The sequence below is a fragment of the Salmo trutta genome, chromosome 17, assembly GCF_901001165.1.
Source record: "Salmo trutta chromosome 17, fSalTru1.1, whole genome shotgun sequence".
Lineage (NCBI taxonomy): Eukaryota > Metazoa > Chordata > Actinopteri > Salmoniformes > Salmonidae > Salmo > Salmo trutta.
This window is the reverse complement of record NC_042973.1, coordinates 19,672,406-19,692,887: the sequence shown is the minus strand read 5'-3', so window position 1 is coordinate 19,692,887 and position 20,482 is coordinate 19,672,406. Positions and strand designations below refer to the sequence as shown.

Here is a 20,482-nt window from a genome sequence, read left to right as displayed (position 1 = left end):
CCATATTGTAGTTGGGGATGGAAATTTCAGAATTTTTGGTGGCCTTCCTAAGCTAGGATTCAGACACGGCTAGGACATCAGGGTTGGGGGAGTGTGCTAAAGCAGTGTATAAAACAAACTTAGGAAGGAGACTTCTGATGTTAACATGCATGAAACCAAGGCTTTTACGGTTACAGAAGTCAACAAATGATAGCGCCTGGGGAATAGGAGTGGAACTGGGGGCTACAAGGCCTGGGTTAACCTTTACATCACCAGAGGAACAGAGGAGGAGTAGGGTAAGGTTACGGGTAAAGGCTATAAGAACTGGTTGTCTAGTGCGTTGGGACAGAGAATAAAAGGAGCAGATTTCTGGGTGTGGAAGAATAGATTCAAGGCATAATGTAGAGACAAGGGTATGGTAGAATCTGAGTACAGTGGAGGTAAACCTAGGTGTTGAGTGACGATGAGAGAAGTTTCATCTCTGGAAGCACCAGTTAAGCCAGGTGAGGTCTCTGCATGTGTGTGGGGTGGGACAAAAGAGCTATCAAAGGCATTTTGAGTGGGACTGAGGGCTCTACAGTGAAATAAAACAATAAGTACTAGCCAAGACAGCAGTAGACAAGGCATATTGACATTAGAGAGAGGCATAAAGCAATCACAGTTGTTGATCAGGAGAGCTAAGACAACAATGGGTAAATGGCGATGAATGGGCAGACGGGTCAGTTAGGTACATACAGGACCTGAGTTCGAGGCTGGGGCCGACAGGTAAACAAAATGTTTACCGTGTTATTGAAACAGTCCGGGGGGCATCAGCTGTGTAGCCGAGTCATCATAGGGTCAAAGAGCAGCAATAGGTGAGTCAGGGTGCCGTTTGGTAGTCACTACTACGCTAGGCGAGCAGGGGACACAGCGTTCAGAAAAGCTAACGGGCCGGGGATAGTAGATGGTTCTTCGGCGACATCGTAACAGAATAGCCTGTTGAGACATTTAACATAACATTTAACATTTAACATTTAAGTCATTTAGCAGACGCTCTTATCTAGAGCGACTTACAAATTGGTGCATTCACCTTATGATATCCAGTGGAACAACCACTTTACAATAGTGCATCTAAATCTTTTAGGGGGGGGGAGGGTTAGAAGGATTACTTTATCCTATCCCAGGTATTCCTTAAAGAGGTGGAGTTTCAGGTGTCTCCGGAAGGTGGTGATTGACTCCGCTGTCCTGGCGTCGTGAGGGAGCTTGTTCCACCATTGGGGTGCCAGAGCAGCGAACAGTTTTGACTGGGCTGAGCGGGAACTGTGCTTCCTCAGAGGTAGGGAGGCGAGCAGGCCAGAGGTGGATGAACGCAGTGCCCTTGTTTGGGTATAGGGCCTGATCAGAGCCTGAAGGTACGGAGGTGCCGTTCCCCTCCCAGCTCCGTAGGCAAGCACCATGGACTTGTAGCGGATGCGAGCTTCAACTGGAAGCCAGTGGAGAGAGCGGAGGAGCGGGGTGACGTGAGAGAACTTGGGAAGGTTGAACACCAGACGGGCTGCAGCGTTCTGGATGAGTTGTAGGGGTTTAATGGCACAGGCAGGGAGCCCAGCCAACAGCGAGTTGCAGTAATCCAGACGGGAGATGACAAGTGCCTGGACTAGGACCTGCGCCGCTTCCTGTGTGAGGCAGGGTCGTACTCTGCGAATGTTGTAGAGCATGAACCTACAGGATCAGGTCACCTTCTTGATGTTAGTGGAGAACGACAGGGTGTTGTCCAGGGTCACGCCAAGGTTCTTAGCACTCTGGGAGGAGGACACAAGGGAGTTGTCAACCGTGATGGTGAGATCAACCGTGATGGTGAGACCACATCCGGCGATCACGTCGGCAGTCCAGTCGTGATGGATCGGCGGAGCTCCATGTCGACAATGAAGGGACCAGGCCAATTGGCAAAGGAGTATTGTAGCCCTAGAAATAGCTGGTATATGGGCCTAGCTCGAGGCTAGCTCAAGGCTAGCTGGTGCTTGCTTCGGGACAGAGGCATTAGTTAACAGTAGCCACTCGTTTGCAGCTAGCTAGCTGCGATGATCCGGAGTAATGATCCGGTGTAATGATCCTGAGCAGCAGGAATCCAGTAATATGGTAGAGAGAAGCAGTCCGATATGCTCTGGGTTGATATCGCGCTTATATCGCGCAGTCCGATATATTCTGGGTTGATATTGCGCTACTAACAGCTTACTACACAACATATACTTAGCATTTATTTATTAGCTACAGTATGCATATCTCTCTGGTATATTGCATCATTTATGCAGCGGCATACAATACATTTTTGGACTCACCTTGTTGTGCTGTTCTCACTTGAACAGGAAGGTGGCGTAACGGTCATTTTTTTGTCATCAAACTTTATCATCAAAGTCTGGCATTCTCTGGATTAATGGTGCTTTCAAAACAACTGGGAAATCGAAGAAAAAAAAAATGTTGAATCATGAAGACGTCAGTGATCTTCAGGTGGTAGCTCTAGAAAGAGGCCGAGTTCCCGATTTGCAATTCCGAGTTAGATGACCGTTCAAAATGTATTTTCAGTCGTAGCTCGTTTTTCCTGAGTTTTCAGTTGACTTGAACTTACTAAAGTCAGATTTTGCAGTTCCAAGTTAACAGCTGTTTTGAGCAGGACACAAATCCTTCTTCATTGACAGCATGGTCAATGTTGACTGTTTATAGTTTTAAACTAGGAAAAGAGACCCTTAATCTTAGACTTGGGACCACACAGCCACAGCCAACCCACTGAATAGAAGGCTAACGAATGCTTTGCGATGCTTGCAGTTAGCCACTGATTCCTTCCAAACCACTCATTGTTAAATTTGCGATTTCCAACTGGTTGTGTAATGTTTATGCCCAATGGCCAATGAGCGTTTATGCCCAATGGCCAATCCGTTTTATCTATAATTTCTCTTCATTATTTCTCTTCATACGACAAGGATTAAAAAGGATTTGCCAGTAGATTGTCGTCTTGATTCATGATGATGACTGCTAGCGAAGATTTTGAAAGTATGATGTTGACATAATCAGTCTAATCAAAGCTACTGTAGATATAATGGGATTTGTTGTAATTTTATCTGTGGCCAATTAATTACCTTGAGCCTTCTTGGATGGACACTTCTAATGTAACTCTATGGCAGCACCCAAGGGGCTAGAATTTTCTACATCTACCCTTAGACTTGGTGGTGACGTAGCGTCCCCATGAGTGAGAGAACAATGAGCCAATCACAGCACAATGCTCTGTATTTACTGTTGGCTTGCCCCACCACCACAGAATGCAATGAGCTAGGCTGAAACACCTGTCTTTTTGAGCTGCCTTACTCAAGAAAACAAAAAAAGAGACCATGTTTGTATGCAGCGTTATTAACTCAATGATATACAGTACCAGTCAAAAGTTTGGACACCTACTCATTCCAGGGTTTTTCTTTATTTGTTCCATTTTCTACATTATAGAATAATAGTGAAGCAATCAAAAATATGAAATAACACATACGGAATCATGTAGTAACCAAAAAACTGTTAAACAAATCAAAATATTTTATATTTGAAATTCTTCAAAGTAGCCAACCTTTGCCTTGATGACAGCTTTGCACACACTTGGCATTCTCTCAACAAGCTTCATGAGGTAGTCACCTGGAATGCATTTCAATTAACAGGTGTGCCTTGTTAAAAGTTCATTTGTGGAATTTCTTTCCTTCTTAATGCGTTTTAGCCAATCAGTAGCGTTGTGACAAGGTAGGGGTGGTATACAGAAGATAGCCCTATTTGGTAAAAGACCAAGTCCATATTATGGCAAGAACAGCTCATATAAGCAAAGAGAAACAACAGTCCATCATTACTTTAAGACATGAAGGTCAGTCAATGCAAAACATTTCAAGAACTTTGAAAGTTCCTTCAAGTGCAGTCGAAAAAACCATCAAGCGCTATGATGAAACTGGCTCTCATGAGGACCACCACAGGAAAAGAAGACCCAGAGTTACCTCTACTGCAGAGGATAAGTTCCTTAGATCCGGAGCCTGCTGGTTTTCTGTTCTACCTAATAATTGCACACACCTGGTGTCCCAGGTCTAAATTAGTCCCTGATTAGAGGGGAACAAGGATACAGTGGAACTGGCTTCTAGGTCCAGAGTTGAGTTTGAGGGTTCTAGCCGGTGGGCCTGAAGTTGTCCCACACTGAAGAAGTCTGCAAAGCTGAAACGTCTGTGTATGCCATCTCTGATGCAGTGAAAATAATTTTGTTACAATCCAAAAAATGAAGTAAACTTTGCGCCACATCTTTTTGAGTGCGGCCCCATCAGACACACACCCTTTTGCTTAGCTTCAAGTCATGCCATTCACCTAAGAGGACTGACACTGATGTACAAATCAGCGGAGGCTGCTGAGGGGAGGACGGCTCATAATAATGGCTGGAACGGCGCGATTGGAATTGCATCAAACACATGGAAACCAAGTGTTTGATACCATTCCACTAATTACGCTCCAGCCATTACCACAAGCCCATCCTCCCCAATTAAGGTGCCACCAACCAATTGCCTAAGACCATCCAGTGCACTTTGGAAAATATCTTTATAGCTTTACTTGTGGAATGGCCTTCAGCATTATGTGACCTTGTGGAAATATGAAACATTTACATCTTATTCAACAGTTAACACAATAGACCACATCTCTTCAAATCAAATAACTTTATTAATATTCTGCAATTTGGTACAGTTGACAGTGTTAAATATACTTGCTTGCTTACTTCCAGGCAAAATAATTTACACACACATATATATGTGTGTATATATTATTTTATAAAATTATTAAATTACACACACACACACACACACAAATTCAGTAAATTTCTCAAGACATTAACACTGAAAAGTTGTTTAAAAATCACAGGGTGCACTATATTACGTAACACTCAACAACCCAATGCCCCTCATAGATCCTGGAAGGTCATCATCAGGATATCTGTCAGGAGACAAAGATAGGATTGACACTTAGATTGACCATTAGATTGATGAGAGCTAACCTCTACAGGAGTTTTACTGCTTTGATTTTGCAATCAGAATAAATTCATTTGAAATGGGCTCATCCTGTCAAGTGGATTGATTCAAAAGCTGTCATACGCACCTCTCATCTTCTCTCAGTTGGAGTTCCTTTGCCTGACGTCCTTGTTCTTGTGGTCTGTGTTAGCATTGCTCTTCCTGAAAGACATTTTCCACTCCGAACATTATAGCACATTCAGAAAATAACACTATTTCCTTGGGTGAGAAATTAAATATATATTTTTTTTATGTCAGTGTGAAATGTGTACTTACAGGGGAGCAGATCCTGAGTCGTCATCTATACAGCAACACAGGGACAAAAAGAAAAGATGAAGAGCATTCAATAGCTGAATTTGTTTGAGACAGTCTGGGTGTGAGAAATATTCTCCCAATGAGAGCAAGGCATGAAAAAGGTATGCTTTCGACAGACAATGAAAGAAAGGGTGAAAATGTTCTAAGGGTGACAAAGTTCTAAGGGTGACAAAGTTCTAAGCATTTCTTTAAGTAGGCCTTTCAACTGAATGACTCAATGAAAAATAACAAGCGCCCACTGCCATAGATCTACAATAATCAAATAAACTTCATCACAATCAAATTTAAAAAAGATAAAACAGCAAGAGTTATGACAAATCTACCTTCACTGTATCCTAACTCTGTTCCTGATAAAACAATATGGTATCAATCTGTTCTGAACATCGCTCAAAATCATGCAGAAAAAAATACGTTTTAGTGATGTCAACACAGAAAATGGTTATTAGACAAAAGCATACAGGCATACTGCAGATCAAACAGTACTCTCAGGAAAGAGTAGGTGCCCTCAGGCAACGAATGAGATCAACATGATCAACATGATATCCCTATTATAAATAGCTGAAATTACTCATCATGCATGGAGATCAAGATGCAGATGCACGCAAGACCAAATATTAAAAAGGTATACACAGCAATATGACATAACTGGCCAGGCTGCTTACTGATCAATATTTGTTGTTGATGTATGTAAGCAGCAAGTTGCTGCCCTGTGTATGATGTCATACTTTTGTGTGTACCTTTAAAACCCCAATTCCTGAGGCGTTTCCAACATATTAAACCATGACATTAGACCTAATTCCTCCCTCACATTACTTATGTCCATTTCGTTGGCATGATTAAAAAAAACATTGATTTGTGGTCATAAAAACAGAGCAACATTTTTGCAGTCTGAAAATGTCATTCAAATTTAGCCCAGGTTGGTCCAATGTAGGAAAGCAAGGCCAGTGAAAGAGTTCCTTATTAGATACATTCTTATACAAGTGGCGACTATGAAAGCAGTGGATTCAGACTCCCATAGCTTCTCAGTTACTGTCATCTCAGGTCAACCACTTCAATCTGACATGTGGTTTTGATCACTTACCAAAACGCAAAAGCAGCAGCGAACAGAGAAATAAAAAATGAAAAAATAAAAACAATTTCTAATAGAAAACAAATTGCTTTAGATCGAATGGAACTACTCAAATCAAGAGTGGAAAACATACCTGTAAACTAAATCAAGACCACACCAATAATAGTAAACCTCCTGTATCCAAACCATTAAAAAATGCTAACTATAGAGATATCATTAAAATGGCAGGTAATGAATGCACAGAAATCTTTGTAGAATGACAGTGCATCTGCAACTGAGAGACCGTTCTGCCACTCGGGGGCAGCAGACACTCACAGTCAAATCATATGGACTTGACCAGGTATGCTACTTTAGCCCTTCAGAAAACATAGATTAATGTCAAAACAAGAGTACTTCCTTTCTGCCTGTCTCTGCGGGTGTGTCTACTTACCGTCGTTGATCTCATCAGGCTTTCTCCTCTTCTCATAGATGAAGATTATGCTGACCAGGATGATGACCTCGGCCACTACGCCCAGGAAGGGCCAGAGGGCGGCCAGCCGGCTGCGGACGCGCAGGTGGACCTTGTCGGAGGTCGAGCCGACCTCGCTCGTGCCGTAGCAAATGTAGTCGCCTATGTCCATGGTGATGTCCAGGTCGTCAATGGTCAGGGTGGTCCTGTTGGGGGTGCTCTTGATCTCATACCTGTCGGTACCGTTGGTGATGGCCTGAGAATGCCAGACAGGGATTAAAGTCATTCAACACCAATTTCCAGATTTCAATATTTTTCTATTTTCTACTATGTGTGGAATTACTGTGGCTTCAATCAAGATACTGATTTAAGTCAATGATTCCTAAAATTGGAAAATAACTGCAGCATGGTTGAAACTGAGTTCAATCACTCAGTTTAGTCCAGCAGCAGGGTTTATTCCAGCTCAGTGAAACCAATTTTGTTAAGCCTAATGTGTATCAATTATGTAAAGTTTGCTAAAGCATACCGTCTTATCTTCTCCCTCCAGTTTGTACCACTTCCAGTCAGTGGGCAGTGGGTATCCATAACTAACACACACCAACACACCCTTGTCCTTCTCGTTACCATGCTCAGAGTGTTTGTATGCAGAGACATGGGGAGCAGCTAGTGACAAACACAGGGAGGCAGGTATTTATGGGATGATAGCCGATATGCACTATTTATCCAAAACACCAGCATCTGCAGTTTTCTAAACCAATTGGTAATATAGGCCTATTGCAGCCTTCAGATACTCAAAGTGCGCTAAAATTAACTAGCAGAGCATGTCAGTAGAATAAACTTAAAAGGATTACTTACTTTTGACTTCAATGGTTGTCTTCACCTCGGGCTCAGAAAGGAAGACGCACTCATACAATCCACCGGAATGGGAATCGATGTTAGCCAAGCTAAAGGAAAAAACAAAAACTAAAAGGTAACCCCTAAAGATGGGAAACATAGACATAGTACAACAGACTTCGCTCAAACAATGGCATCTAACACATCCCAATCATGAAGTCACTTTGCAAAAGATGCTGCCCCAACAGGCTGAGCTTCAGTGGCAGGTAAATCGAGTCACGTCCATCTGGTGGATCAAACATGCAGATAAAACATGCCGACACACTCTGCCTTCCTGGAACTTACGTGTGCTCGGTGTAGAGAGTTGGCGAGTTATGCTTGGATGACTCGATCACTTTGCCGTTCCTCATCCAGTAGTAGCCTTTGACTGTGGACGGGGGGTGGGTCAGTTTGCATGAGAGGACGGCAGAGGTCTGGTTGTATACCTCCATAGGTTGAGCTTCAATTAAGGGATCTGTAGACGCACACAAAGTGAATATATTAAAAAGCCATCCTTTGATATAAACACATCAAGTAGGCCTATACACTGACCATTACAGTTTACCATGGTAATGAGGAAAGGCCAAGTGTAACTAATTATTGTATGTCTTTTCTAGTACAGGACATTGCTAAAATAGTTGAGGGTAACTAAAAAGGCACTAGATACATCTGTGGTTATTTAGGCTAGAGGAATTTATAGGGTTTACTGGACAAATGGCAATCTATTGGAGACACTGTTCAGGGCTCGACATTGCTTTACTGTCCTTTAGCCTAAACTTCATAGAGAAAACTGATAAGGTCTAGCCTAGCTGATCAAATGGTATTACTTTCATCAACTATCACACTTCAAGCCAAAAACAACACAATATAAAATGGCAGCACAGAGCTTTCCAAGAAGGGGGCAGATCACACATGGGAAGACACCTAAATGGAGAGCTAGGTCTGAACCAAGAGTTCAAGATAGGAGGGAAGAGGAGTTAGACTGGGAAGTTAATCTAGGAGGAGACCATGCTTGTAAAAACACAAGCAGAAGAAGCAACCAGCAAGGTGAGGTATGGCAGGTTGGTGTTCCACTGACAGAGAAGAGGAACAAATAAGAGGATATTTTGGTTTAGGGTAGCGAAATTAACAACTTGTGTCAAATAATACTGGACCACAAGGCAGAAAGATGGCCTATGGCTGAGAAGCATTACAAAGCTGGGTTGGGGTCTTCTGTAGATAATTTAGTACTCCTAAAGAGCCTAAACAGGTCTAAAGAGTGTAAACAATGCAGGACAGTGCCAATGTTTGTATCAATTATTACACATTCTAATCCTTGGACAGAACAGCAAAATAGAGAATGAAAGCCAACAAGAATCTAAACACACCATAAACTGACCCCTTAAATAATATATATTTTTTATGATGCAGCCATTTGCAGGTTTCAGACCTTCTAACCAGTATTATCCATTTGAAAAATATTTTGCTAATTAATTTATTTAAACAATTCCCTAAGCTTTGACATCGGCCTAGGAAAGAGGCATCAGATTTAGGGTAGTGCTACGGCAGGTAGGACGCGTCTAATGAGAGGCTTGGCCACGCATGACAGGAGCTCAGTGAGGGGAGTAGGGGAGTCTGGGTGAGACAGGGCAGAGGGCAGGAGAGGGTGTGGGTGTAGGACAGGAGCTGGACCACTCTCTGTCCTCTCCACAGGGAGACACTGCCTGGCTGTACACAGGGCCTCCCACCACCAGCACTCACTCACATTCAAAGACTATAACATTAGCCTGTGAGCGGATCCACTTGACTTTGGGTGCCTTCTTCAGCTTGTTGCGGTCAGGATCGTTGGAAGCGCGGCACTCTTACGTGCCAGTCATTGAGCGTGAGGTTTAAGAGGTGAATGGAGCTGGATGTAGGTGGCGTTGAGGCCGACACGGTCCTCCCGCACCCCATCAAACAGCTGGGTCATGGTCTCGTGCTCCTCGCCCTCTATGAACCACCACTGCACCTCGGGGATGGGGTTCCCCGTCATCTCACAGAGCAGCTCTGCACTATCCTCTATCAGCTTCATCTGGAACAGGGACAACTTGATAAAGCCGACTGAACAGGTCATTATGGGGGAGGGGTGGATTGATTTGAGAATTATATTGATGGATTGGGTTGGGATTGGTGTGAGCACATCCGTCAATTCAACGGGATGATAGTAAGGCAGAAAGAAAGAAACAGAAGAGGTTAATAGGACACGTGAATAAGAGAAGGAAGAGTTTGAGTATCATCATTTTAACCAAATTATTTCATGCCAAATTGATGCAAACAAATTGGTGCACAAATTGAGAGAAACTTTTTTGTGCTTCAAAACATTTCTGGAATCTTTTATTTCAGCACATGAAATATGAGACCAACACATTACATGTTGCGTTTATATTTTTGTTAAGTGTATAACTGAAATTTCTGTGTGAATTTGGTCGGTTGCCCAAAACATTACATATGCCGCTTTAACAGAGCATGCAACTCCTGTAATGAAGGAGCTAATAAAATGTAATTTTGAAACACTTGCCAAAATGCAATTAGCAAGAAAACACCATTCTAAACAGAGCACCTGATGCAAGCGTTATATACATTTACATTTAAGTCATTTAGCAGACGCTCTTATCCAGAGCGACTTACAAATTGGTGCATTCACCTTATGATATCCAGTGGAACAACCACTTTACAATAGTGCATCTAAATCTTTTAGGGGGGGGGGGGGGTTAGAAGGATTACTTTATCCTATCCCAGGTATTCCTTAAAGAGGTGGGGTTTCAGGTGTCTCCGGAAGGTGGTGATTGACTCCGCTGTCCTGGCGTCGTGAGGGAGCTTGTTCCACCATTGGGGTGCCAGAGCAGCGAACAGTTTTGACTGGGCTGAGCGGGAACTGTGCTTCCTCAGAGGTAGGGAGGCGAGCAGGCCAGAGGTGGATGAACGCAGTGCCCTTGTTTGGGTATAGGGCCTGATCAGAGCCTGAAGGTACGGAGGTGCCGTTCACCTCACAGCTCCGTAGGCAAGCACCATGGTCTTGTAGCGGATGCGAGCTTCAACTGGAAGCCAGTGGAGAGAGCGGAGGAGCGGGGTGACGTGAGAGAACTTGGGAAGGTTGAACACCAGACGGGCTGCGGCGTTCTGGATGAGTTGTAGGGGTTTATGACAGAGAGGAAAATCTCAGTTACAAACTTACAGGGGGAAACTAAAGACAACAACTAGGATGGGTTGCTAATATGAATAGTGTTGTGTCTTTGGCTTCTGGACAATGAAAGAAAGTTGATATGAAAACCAATAGAACAGGAGAGAAATGGCATATGAGGAAGTCTTTCATAGGCAGTGCGTGTGGAAAAAAGCCTAGCTGATTATTGAGTTGCGGCTGTCGGTGAAAAAGCATCTATAATGTGTGAAGATAATGAGCCTTGAGTATAATATTTAAAAAATGAGACACGAAGGGGAGGGATGTGTTGCGAAGATAGCCTATAGGCACATCTCACTCCAGAATGCAAGCGCTCAGCTCTCCAGAATGCAATCGGTCTGCTCATGAAAACGTTAGTTTGTTCGGACACTACAATGTCCACTCTATGGAAACGTGAGACTCACACGTCAGTGATTTTGCTCTACGTCCCCCATAAGCGTCACGCAACTCGTCTGTAGTCGGTACCGCCGATCTGCCAATTTCTGTCTGTAGCGTCCGAACAGTTTGGGCTAAACACTAATATAACCTCCCCTACGGAAAGGTGAGTCTCTCACATACACTACATGACCAAAAGTATGTGGACACCTGCTTGTCGAACATCTTATTCCAAAATCATGGGAATTAATACAGAGTTGGTCCCCCCCTTCGCTGCTATAACAGCCTCCACTCTTCTGGAAAGGTTTGCCACTAGTAGTTGGAACATTGCTGCGGGGACTTTCTTCCATTCAGCCACAAGAGCAATAGTGAGATCGGGCACTGATGTTTTGGGTGATTAGGCCTGGCTCACAGTCTGTGTTCCAATTCATCCCAAAGGTGTTTCATGGAGTTGAGGTCAGGGCTCTGTGCAATCAAGTTCTTCCACACCGATCTCAACAAACCATTTCTGTATGGACCTCGCTTTGTGCACGGGGGCATTGTCATGCTGAAACAGGAAAGGGCCTTCCCCAAACTGTTGCCACAAAGTTGGAAGCACAGAATTAATCTAGAATGTCATTGTATGCTGTAGCGTTAAGATTTCCCTTCACTGGAACTAAGGGACCTAGCCCGAACCATGAAAAACAGCCCCAGACCATTATTCCTCCTCCACCAAACTTTACAGTTGGCACAATGCATTCGGGCAGGTAGTGCTCTTCTGGCATCCGCCAAACCCAGATTCGTCCGTCGGACAGCCAGATGGTGAAGTGTGATTCATCACCCCAGAGAAGGCGTTTCCACTGCTTCAGAGTCCAATGGCGGTGAGCTTTACACCACTCCATCCGAAGCTTGGAATTGCACATGGTGATCTTAGGCTTGTGTGCGGCTCCTTGGCTATGGAAACCCACTCATGAAGCTCGCGACAAACAGTTATTGTGCTGACGTTGCTTCCAGAGCCAGTTCGGAACTCCGTGGTGAGTGTTGCAACCAAGGACATACGATTTTTACATACTTCAGCACTCGGCGGTCCAGTTGTGTGCGCTTGTGTGGCATACCACTTTGCGGCTGAGCCGTTGTTGCTCCGAGACATTTCTTCTTCAAAATAACAGCACTTACAGTTGGCCGGGGCAGCTCTAGCAGGGCAGAAATATGAAGGAAATGTGGCATCCTATGACGGTGCCACGTTGAAAGTCACTGAGCTCTTCAATAAGGCCATTCTACGACCAATGTTTGTTTATGTAGATTGCATGGCTGTGTGCTCGATTTTATATACCTGTCAGCAACAGGTGTGGCTGAAATAGCCAAATCCAGTCATTTGAAGAAATGTCCAAATACATTTGTACATATAGTGTACATCGGTTGTCTTGCTCTACGACGCCCACAAAACTCTCCTGAAGGTAGTCCAGTACCAGTTAAAAAATAAATTTGGAAGTATATATGGAAGTAGATTAGTGCCCCAAAGAAATTGGGTAAAATGTGTAAAAAATTCTGTGATCTTTCTTATATCTCAGACACATCAAAACAAACTTCCTATAGATTTATTTTGGGGGGGACTGTTTTCCATGTATGAATCTGTTATTGAATGTGTTTCAATGGGCTAATAGCAATAAGGCTGATTTTAATGTTCCATCAAATAGTTTCTTTTAATATATATATTTTTATACCTGAAGGGATCTTAAAATCCAAAATCAAATAGCTAAATGAGGGTAGCTTGTGAACAGAGTTTGTAGCTCAAACTATTCCGTCCCGTTGTCACAAACGTTGCTCTTGCTCAGCCCCAGTGAATCACACACACTAATCTACCGTATCTACAGATGCAGAAGAACTAGACAAATACAATGGTACAACTCAAAAGTCTGTAGCAAACAATTTTTAAAGGGATTTAGAAGTCCAAAAAGTGCTGGTGTTACAGTGGGACTCATTATGTTAAGATCATTACATTTTCTTGCAGTCTCTGCTAAAAACAAGCTTGCAAACACAAGGGTTCTTGCTTGTTTGAAACGTTTTATATAATACATGTAAATACATTGGTATTGTAACCATATAAATATAATATTTGTGGTGAATTTAATTGAGATGTGGTATTTGTATTTATTAGGGATCCCCATCTTCATGGGGTCCAAACACATTAAAGCAATTACCACTATGTTGTACCACATTTAAATAATTGTGTTATTTATCTCCATTGAAAGGTTGACATATGGAGGTAAAACAATCTTACCTTTTTCATCCTCTAAACTGGACATCTATGACAGAGCAGCTAAACTCTAATGACTCAAGTAGGCAAACTGGTCTACACCGGTTTAAAAGATCGCAGCTAACAAGCCAGAAGCACAGGCAGAGCTAGCTGAGACTTCAAACATGAAAGATTACAGCCTTGGTAGACAACTGGTTAGTCTGCTCATTTATACACTCAACAAAACATTGGCTGGTTTATGAAGAACTAAACAAAGGCAACTCCATTGGCTGGTGGTGGTCATGGTGGGGGATCTGGTCAAAAACTTGCAAGCTAGCTGGTAAATACTAGTAGTAACTAAATATTGACACTTGCCTTTTTAAAACGAGACCTACACGTCACTGATTTTAGTTCTGACAAACGGACATCTAATAATACTTAACAAAATGAAACGTTAGCCAACTATTTCAGCTAGCTAACGTTACCTACACGTAACTGATTTTTAGCTATCACTAACGTTATGCGTTTATATTTACTAGCTATTTTGTATAACTAATATAGTATGAATATTGATGCAAAGCATCACATCTTTGTCAGAAATATATCTTATTTACATAGTTAACGTTGCCAGGCTAAAACAAGTAAAATTATCCATCAATCATGTTCTGTGCCTGGAACGTTGTGACCACCCTCTTACTCTTATGCTTCCAAGCTAACGTTAGCTACTTTGCTTTTTTCTACATTTAACGTTATAGCGAGATGGATTTTTTTGTTGAGGTTGACTGTTTGGAAAACACATGACGTTGAACTGTAACGTTAAATCAACAATTGAAAACCGCTAACGTTAGCCAGTTCGCACTCTCTATACAGTAACGTTACCTAGCTAACGTTAAATATCTTACCTGTCTGGGCATTGGCTCGGTTCAAGCACAATAGGAGGGCACCTAAACCCCACAGCACTTTCATTTTCAAAATGATTTTGGTCTGTCACAGATATACTGTCAATTACACTATTTGTCAAATATTTTATCTTATCTCGACTCTTGCTACACCATCGACAAGTTAGTCGTCGTCCTCTAGTTGTTCCTCACGTAGTGAACTAGCAAGTCCTTGCACGTCACGCTCTGTGCGGAATTATATATTTTTTTTAATATATATAAAAACAAAACGGCTCAGTTCGACGTGAACAGGCAAAAACAGAAAGGGGGATACCTAGTCAGTTGTACAACTGAATGCCTTTAACTGAAATTGTGTCTTCCGCATTAACCCAACCCCTCTGAACACGGGCGGACTGTAATAATTCAGGCCGGGAATTTGACCCCATCCCAGGCCACCCTGTTCACGCAAACCACCAGACCGCTAATTTTGTAGGCTAACCCTATGTGTTGATGTAACGGGTACCAAACTAGTTATAAATTTGGCAACTATGTTCATCTGGGAAGAAAGTTATCCACATTACAAAATACAAACATTTGGGACTGACAAACAAGTAGCCTATCTGAACACTGAGTTTAAGTTATGTTATGGGTGCACCCTCAAAAACTCACTAGGAATACACCAATCATACCACATACAAATGTATAAGGCTAGACACAAAACAATTAGCCTACACTTTTTAAAAGGATAATGAGATATAGAGTTAGCTCAACTGTTCAAATTATTATCTTTATATTCAAGCATCAAGTATATCAAAAGTATTAAAAAAACTTCACGGACACACATTCACTAAACTTGAACATAAGCTACAACAATGTAAGTAAGTATAATACAAAAGTCAAAAAGCACTTCTCTTCAAAAAAATGTAGATTACAATGGTCACTCACTGCTGTCCATAAAGCAAACTGCACAAAAATAAACACATCTATACACTGAGTCAATTAAATTGAGCATTGGCTACATAACTGCAAGTATAATATGAAAGTCCAAAAAACATGCCTTTGTACAAAAGCTTTAACTCACAACAAATTGTATTTCACCCTTGTCAACCTGTTAAGGAAGAGTCATAGTATAGCTACTTCAGAGTAACCAGGAAGTAATTACCACTAGTAAACCAGTAGGCGGCGCACTGCTCTCTCCCATCTTGTCAATGATGTCATCTTTGTCAAGTCCCATAAGAATCTCCTCTGTTGCCATCAAAAGGAACGCTTCAAGGTTCTCTTGAGTGAGGGAGGTTCTTAGGCAGTTCTTCAATTTTCAGGGTGGAGAAGGTCCTCTCACAAGCCACCTGAGTGATGGATAGGGTGAGGAGGAACTTGTATCCCAACCAATGATGTATTATGCATCTGTGAGCAGATTGTACTGAGACAGGAAAAGTTAGCAGCATATCGGGCAGTTTTTACATGTGGAACAACGTCTGCTCACCAACTCCTTTCATCAGGATCCTCAAAGCCTTCCCCCGATTCATCACTGGCGGCGGCGGCCCTGGTGTTGTACTCCTCCAATGCTGACTGTTTCAGTCTTTCTCACTGTTGTGCAAGGCTGATCAGTTCAGCCTGCAATATCTCAACAGTGGCATGTTCATCAAATTCCAGTAAGCATTTGCTGAGCTCCTTCATGACTGTCTTTGGAATGCCCTTTTCTCTGATGTCAGGAAAATGCTTCGGATTCATGCAGGAGACATCTGCACACAGCACTGCATTTGCTGCATAACGGCAGTGAATACTTTCAACAACAGTGTCCAGTACCACATTGTGGATCTTGATTTTGTAATCCATGTCTGCATTAGCAATGGGCTCGTCTTCTGCCAACTCACCTGGTTCTCTTCTTTTTTTTTTGTTCTCTTCTCTGGGAGAGCAGTCTGAGCTTCGGCATCACAGTCCTGCTGCTCCTCCAGAATGCCATTGGCCCACTCAACAAAGTCGTCTGCTGCCCTCTTCACACCCTCAAAGTCTTGGGCACACTTTCTCAGGTTATCCTCCGTTCCAGTCACCAAGTGCTGTGCTGTTACGATATCCATGCCACTTGTTTGCAAGTATTTAGAGAGAGGGGACATCTGCTCAAAAATCCTGAGAAAAACCTCAGCTGTAAGTATGGTTTCATACTTTAGGAGAGCATCCTTGTACCCTTGGGCCTTGCTTCGGATGTCAGGTTTTATTGTCACATCCTTTTCAATTCTTTCCATAGTGATGACCACATCTGTGTAAAGTGTACGGTCAGGCTTTGCAAAGCTTCCAAATACTTTCCTCAAGGCCTCGTCTTTGGCCCAACAGCGTGTTTCACCAATTACATCAAGCCGTCTGTGTCTCCTGTCCTCACTGGTTTCCTCCCATAGCTTCATGCGCTTGTAGGATTCTCGAACGAACACTGCAATGTCATTCAGTAGTGAGAAAAGGAATTCACTTGCCACAACAACCCCAGTGGTGTCAGTTAGCACAAGGTTGAGAACATGTGAGTAACACCATATGTGTACTTGGTTAGGAGACTCCTGTGAGCAATGCAGAGAAGCCCCTGTATTGTCCCTGCATATTAGCTGCTCCGTTTGTTGCATTACCAACACACTGTTTGATATCTATGTCCATCTTCTCAAGGGTCTGTTTCACAAGGTCCACAAAGTACTGCCCAGTCCATAACTCAAAGTCAATGACCTCAATGAGTCTCTCGTGGACAACATCAGTGACATAATTGCAGAACTACTGCACACTGGTCTTTGGATCTTAAATCCTGTGTTGTGTCCATTTGTATTGATAACATCCCTGCCTTTCTCACTTCAACAACAATTGTCTGCTGAATCAACATTCTGATGACTTCAATTACTATATATGCTGTTGTTTTGGACATCATAGTTACCAAGGACCCTCTTCCTTTACTTCCCATCTGCTTCTTGCTCTTCTCAATGCAATCACTAACATGCTCATGTAGGCAGGCATCATATTTGCTTAGCAACAATATAAGCTCAAGAAACTTGCCATGATTGACGGCCATGTTTTCCAAGTTATATGCAGCTTCGTGTCTGTGTCCTCTGTACCTAAGCCCACATTTACCAATAACTTTAACTACATCAATCACACGTTCCATGACCTGCCTCCTCTTTCTGACCTGGTTTCGTTGAACTGACATTTACTTATCACTCAGAAGGGTACGGATGTCTGCTTTGCTGGCTCTGAGGAAAAAGGTTTCTGCACTTTCTTTATGGGTCTTGCTTCTCTCATGTTCCTATACTCTCTGATGGGCATGTTTCCAGGCCTGCATGCCTCCTTTGACAAATGCACTATCACTGGCTGAAGGTTTTGCGAATGCAAGACATACTGAGCAGAACAAGGAGTGAGTTACTTCATTGTATGTCAGCCATTTTCTGTTTGTGCCATCTTTGGAGTGGAATACATTGGGAATGACTCTTTGAGGGGTTTGTTTTGTACTGAAAAAATAAGTCAAAATCCTTGGACTGAGGATGGGCAAAATAATCAAATGGGTTTTCAGTGCTTTCCCTGTCCCTTTTTATTTTCCCTGTACTGGCCACTGAACCTCTCTCTCTCGCTCTCTGCACATCTGGTTGCTCTGCAGAATGAGATGAACATTGTAAATAACCTCAACTTAAACTTGTATTACTTGTGCAGTCATCGATTGTATGCCCCCCGATTACAGTCCTACTGATAATCTCATAAATAAAGCACATATTCATCTAAAATCATAGCCTACATGTTTAGGTTTGAGCTCTTAAGTTGTACCTGAAGGTTCCTGCTCTGAGTCTGTACTGACCACCATCTCCAGTTTTGCAGGAACACCTGAAGCTCTAGCGCTGCTGCTGCTTCCTTCTCCACCTTTGCAAAGAAAATACTATTATCATACATCACTATTATTAGTGTACCAGTAGGCTACATTAATAAAGCTCTGTAAAAAATTAAGAGTTGTCTCAATTTGGAGTGGTCTCTTAATTTTCCCCCAGAGCTGTATATCATTGTAGTAACTTGTAATGCTGGTACTAATGGCGCTAATGATCTTTGTCATTGCCTGTGCTGTCACACAGGCTACTGTGTTACGTTCATGGATGTATTATGGTTACGTTACTGTAGCCTGTTTCGCTGTACAGTGTATGTGCATTTTCCCTAGCTTATGTGGCATGAGTCATGACCGAATGCTAGCAAGTCCATAAGTCTAGGTTTACTACTTTTTACTAGTTGAAATATATTGCCTTCAATGTCATATTATGATCGCCATGTTGCACTTATCGCTATGATATAATTCCTCCACGAAGACCTAAGGCGTGCAAACTGTTTAGCCTACTGGCCGTTGTCACTATTATTAGCCATGCTGGGTGTCGTGTGTGTGTCAGTGTGTGTGTTTTAGCTAGTGTTTTTGACTGACCTGGTCCCTTACTAGCGAACATGTCGCTTATTTTGCAGCATTTAGCTGCGTCTGTGGCAAGGGCCTTTCTCTTTTTTAATTCTCTCCCCCTCTGCTCCACCTTTCCTTACCGCCCATTTCGCCGTGCGACTTGTCTAAAATGTTATCAGTAGAGAAGCAGGTAGACGGTTGCTATGTGCGTCACGGAGAGAGCTGATGTCATTTTTGGCATGGGGACACTGCAGCGAGAGAGTGAGAGTTAGGCCTGATGCGTGGGTTCTCCGTCAACTCATTCCTGCTTGCTATATTATCACTGGTCAAGTTGACTATTCACCGTAGGCCAAAACGACCCTCAGGCCACCTGGAAATGTCCCGGTGCTCCCGACGGCCAGTCCGCCACTGCCTGTGAATCAGAGCGGTATGGGTGGCTGCCTTAATCGACATCCATGTCTTCAGCGCCTGGGGAACAGTGGGTTAACTGCCTTTCTCAGGCGCAGAACAACAGTTTCGTTCAGAAACATCTATTTTCCATAAAAATATAATATAGGCAGATGAGGGCTTATCAAAAGCAATCACTTTTGCATGTAAAAACAAACATATTGGCACAGGGACAACAATTCAATACAGTTCCAAATTGTAGGCAGTGTTGTCACCTTATATAAAACAAAGCCTTGTTGCATAATGGTATTAACTATTGTTTTAAAAGGGATGTAATTGACAATCCTTGTCTCCCATACTAATCTATTTAGAACAGTGACATCTAATTTGCTACCCTGAGGACAAATTGTAAACTCACCAGAGGGTAATACAATGAACTCATTAATGATCAACAACACTGGAAACTATACACCTGCATTTGGCAAGGTGTTTGAATACAGGATAATAATTGTGCAGTTATTTTTTATTTATTTTTTTACTTGTGAGGTCAACCGAAGGGCATGTCTTGGAAAAAAACATTCAACTACAAATCCAAAGCTTGCAGCATGTTAGGGTCAAATACATTGTTTTGTAATTGATAAGCATCACCAGCTATGACTACTTTTGATCAATCCAACAGTGGTACTTTATTTTTTTGTGAGCAGCAACCTACAAAAGAATGAACAAGGTCACATAATTCCATAAGTCATTTTCAGCTAATCTATTTTAATGTTTAAAGGTCTGTATAATTGGGCTGGGTATAAAACACAGGATCAGTACATTTGCAAGAGTAAGTACAAGATCAGCAGTGGTGTAAAGTAAGTAAGTAAAAATATTTTAAAGTACTACTTAAGTAGTTTTTTGGGGTATCTGTACTTTACTATTCATATTTTTGACAACTTTTATTTCACAACATTCCTAAAGAAAATAATGTACTTTTTACTCCATACATTTTCCCTGACACCCAAAAGTACTCGTTATATTTTGACAGGAAAATGGCCCAATTCACACACTTAAGAGAACATCCCTGGTCATCCCTACTGCCTCTGATTTGGCGGATTCACTAAACACAAATGCTTCATTTGTAAATTATGTTGGAGTGTGCCCCTGGCTATCCATAAAAAATGTTTTTAAAAATATTGTTCCGTCTGGTTTGCTTAATATAAAGAAGTTGAAATGTTTAATACTTTTACTTTTGATAGTTATATTTGAGCAATTCCATTTACTTTTGATACTTAAGTATATTTAAAACCAAATACTTTTTCAC

The 20,482-nt window shown here is 42.3% G+C and overlaps 1 protein-coding gene and 1 pseudogene across 5 annotated transcripts; both read right to left on the bottom strand.

Annotated features, from left to right (window-relative positions):
* Positions 1-4,660: 4,660 nt before the first annotated feature.
* On the bottom strand, positions 4,661-9,981 carry LOC115151820 (basigin-like; annotated as a pseudogene).
* Positions 9,982-15,954: 5,973 nt separating this feature from the next.
* LOC115151819 (uncharacterized) lies at positions 15,955-20,082 on the bottom strand. 5 transcript variants are annotated; one of them, XM_029696072.1, is made up of 3 exons: positions 18,930-20,082; positions 18,183-18,275; positions 15,955-16,821 (listed from the first exon to the last, which is right to left on the bottom strand). In XM_029696072.1, the coding sequence occupies exons 1-3, from the start codon at positions 18,934-18,936 to the stop codon at positions 16,124-16,126; spliced, it is 798 nt and encodes a 265-aa protein (XP_029551932.1). In that variant the 5' UTR covers positions 18,937-20,082; the 3' UTR covers positions 15,955-16,123. The 5 variants fall into 5 exon arrangements, 2 of the variants coding, with proteins under 2 accessions (XP_029551932.1, XP_029551933.1); XM_029696073.1 differs by having other exon boundaries at positions 19,133-20,082; XR_003867365.1 differs by having other exon boundaries at positions 16,283-18,012; positions 19,133-20,082.
* Positions 20,083-20,482: the final 400 nt, after the last annotated feature.

Excerpts from the sequence above, each read along its gene's own strand:
- LOC115151819 (XM_029696072.1), bottom strand. Across the intron at positions 16,822-18,182 it reads CTCAGAGCAGGAACCTTCAG|TGTTCGTTCGAGAATCCTAC; the intron begins GTACAACTTAAG and ends ATGACATTGCAG.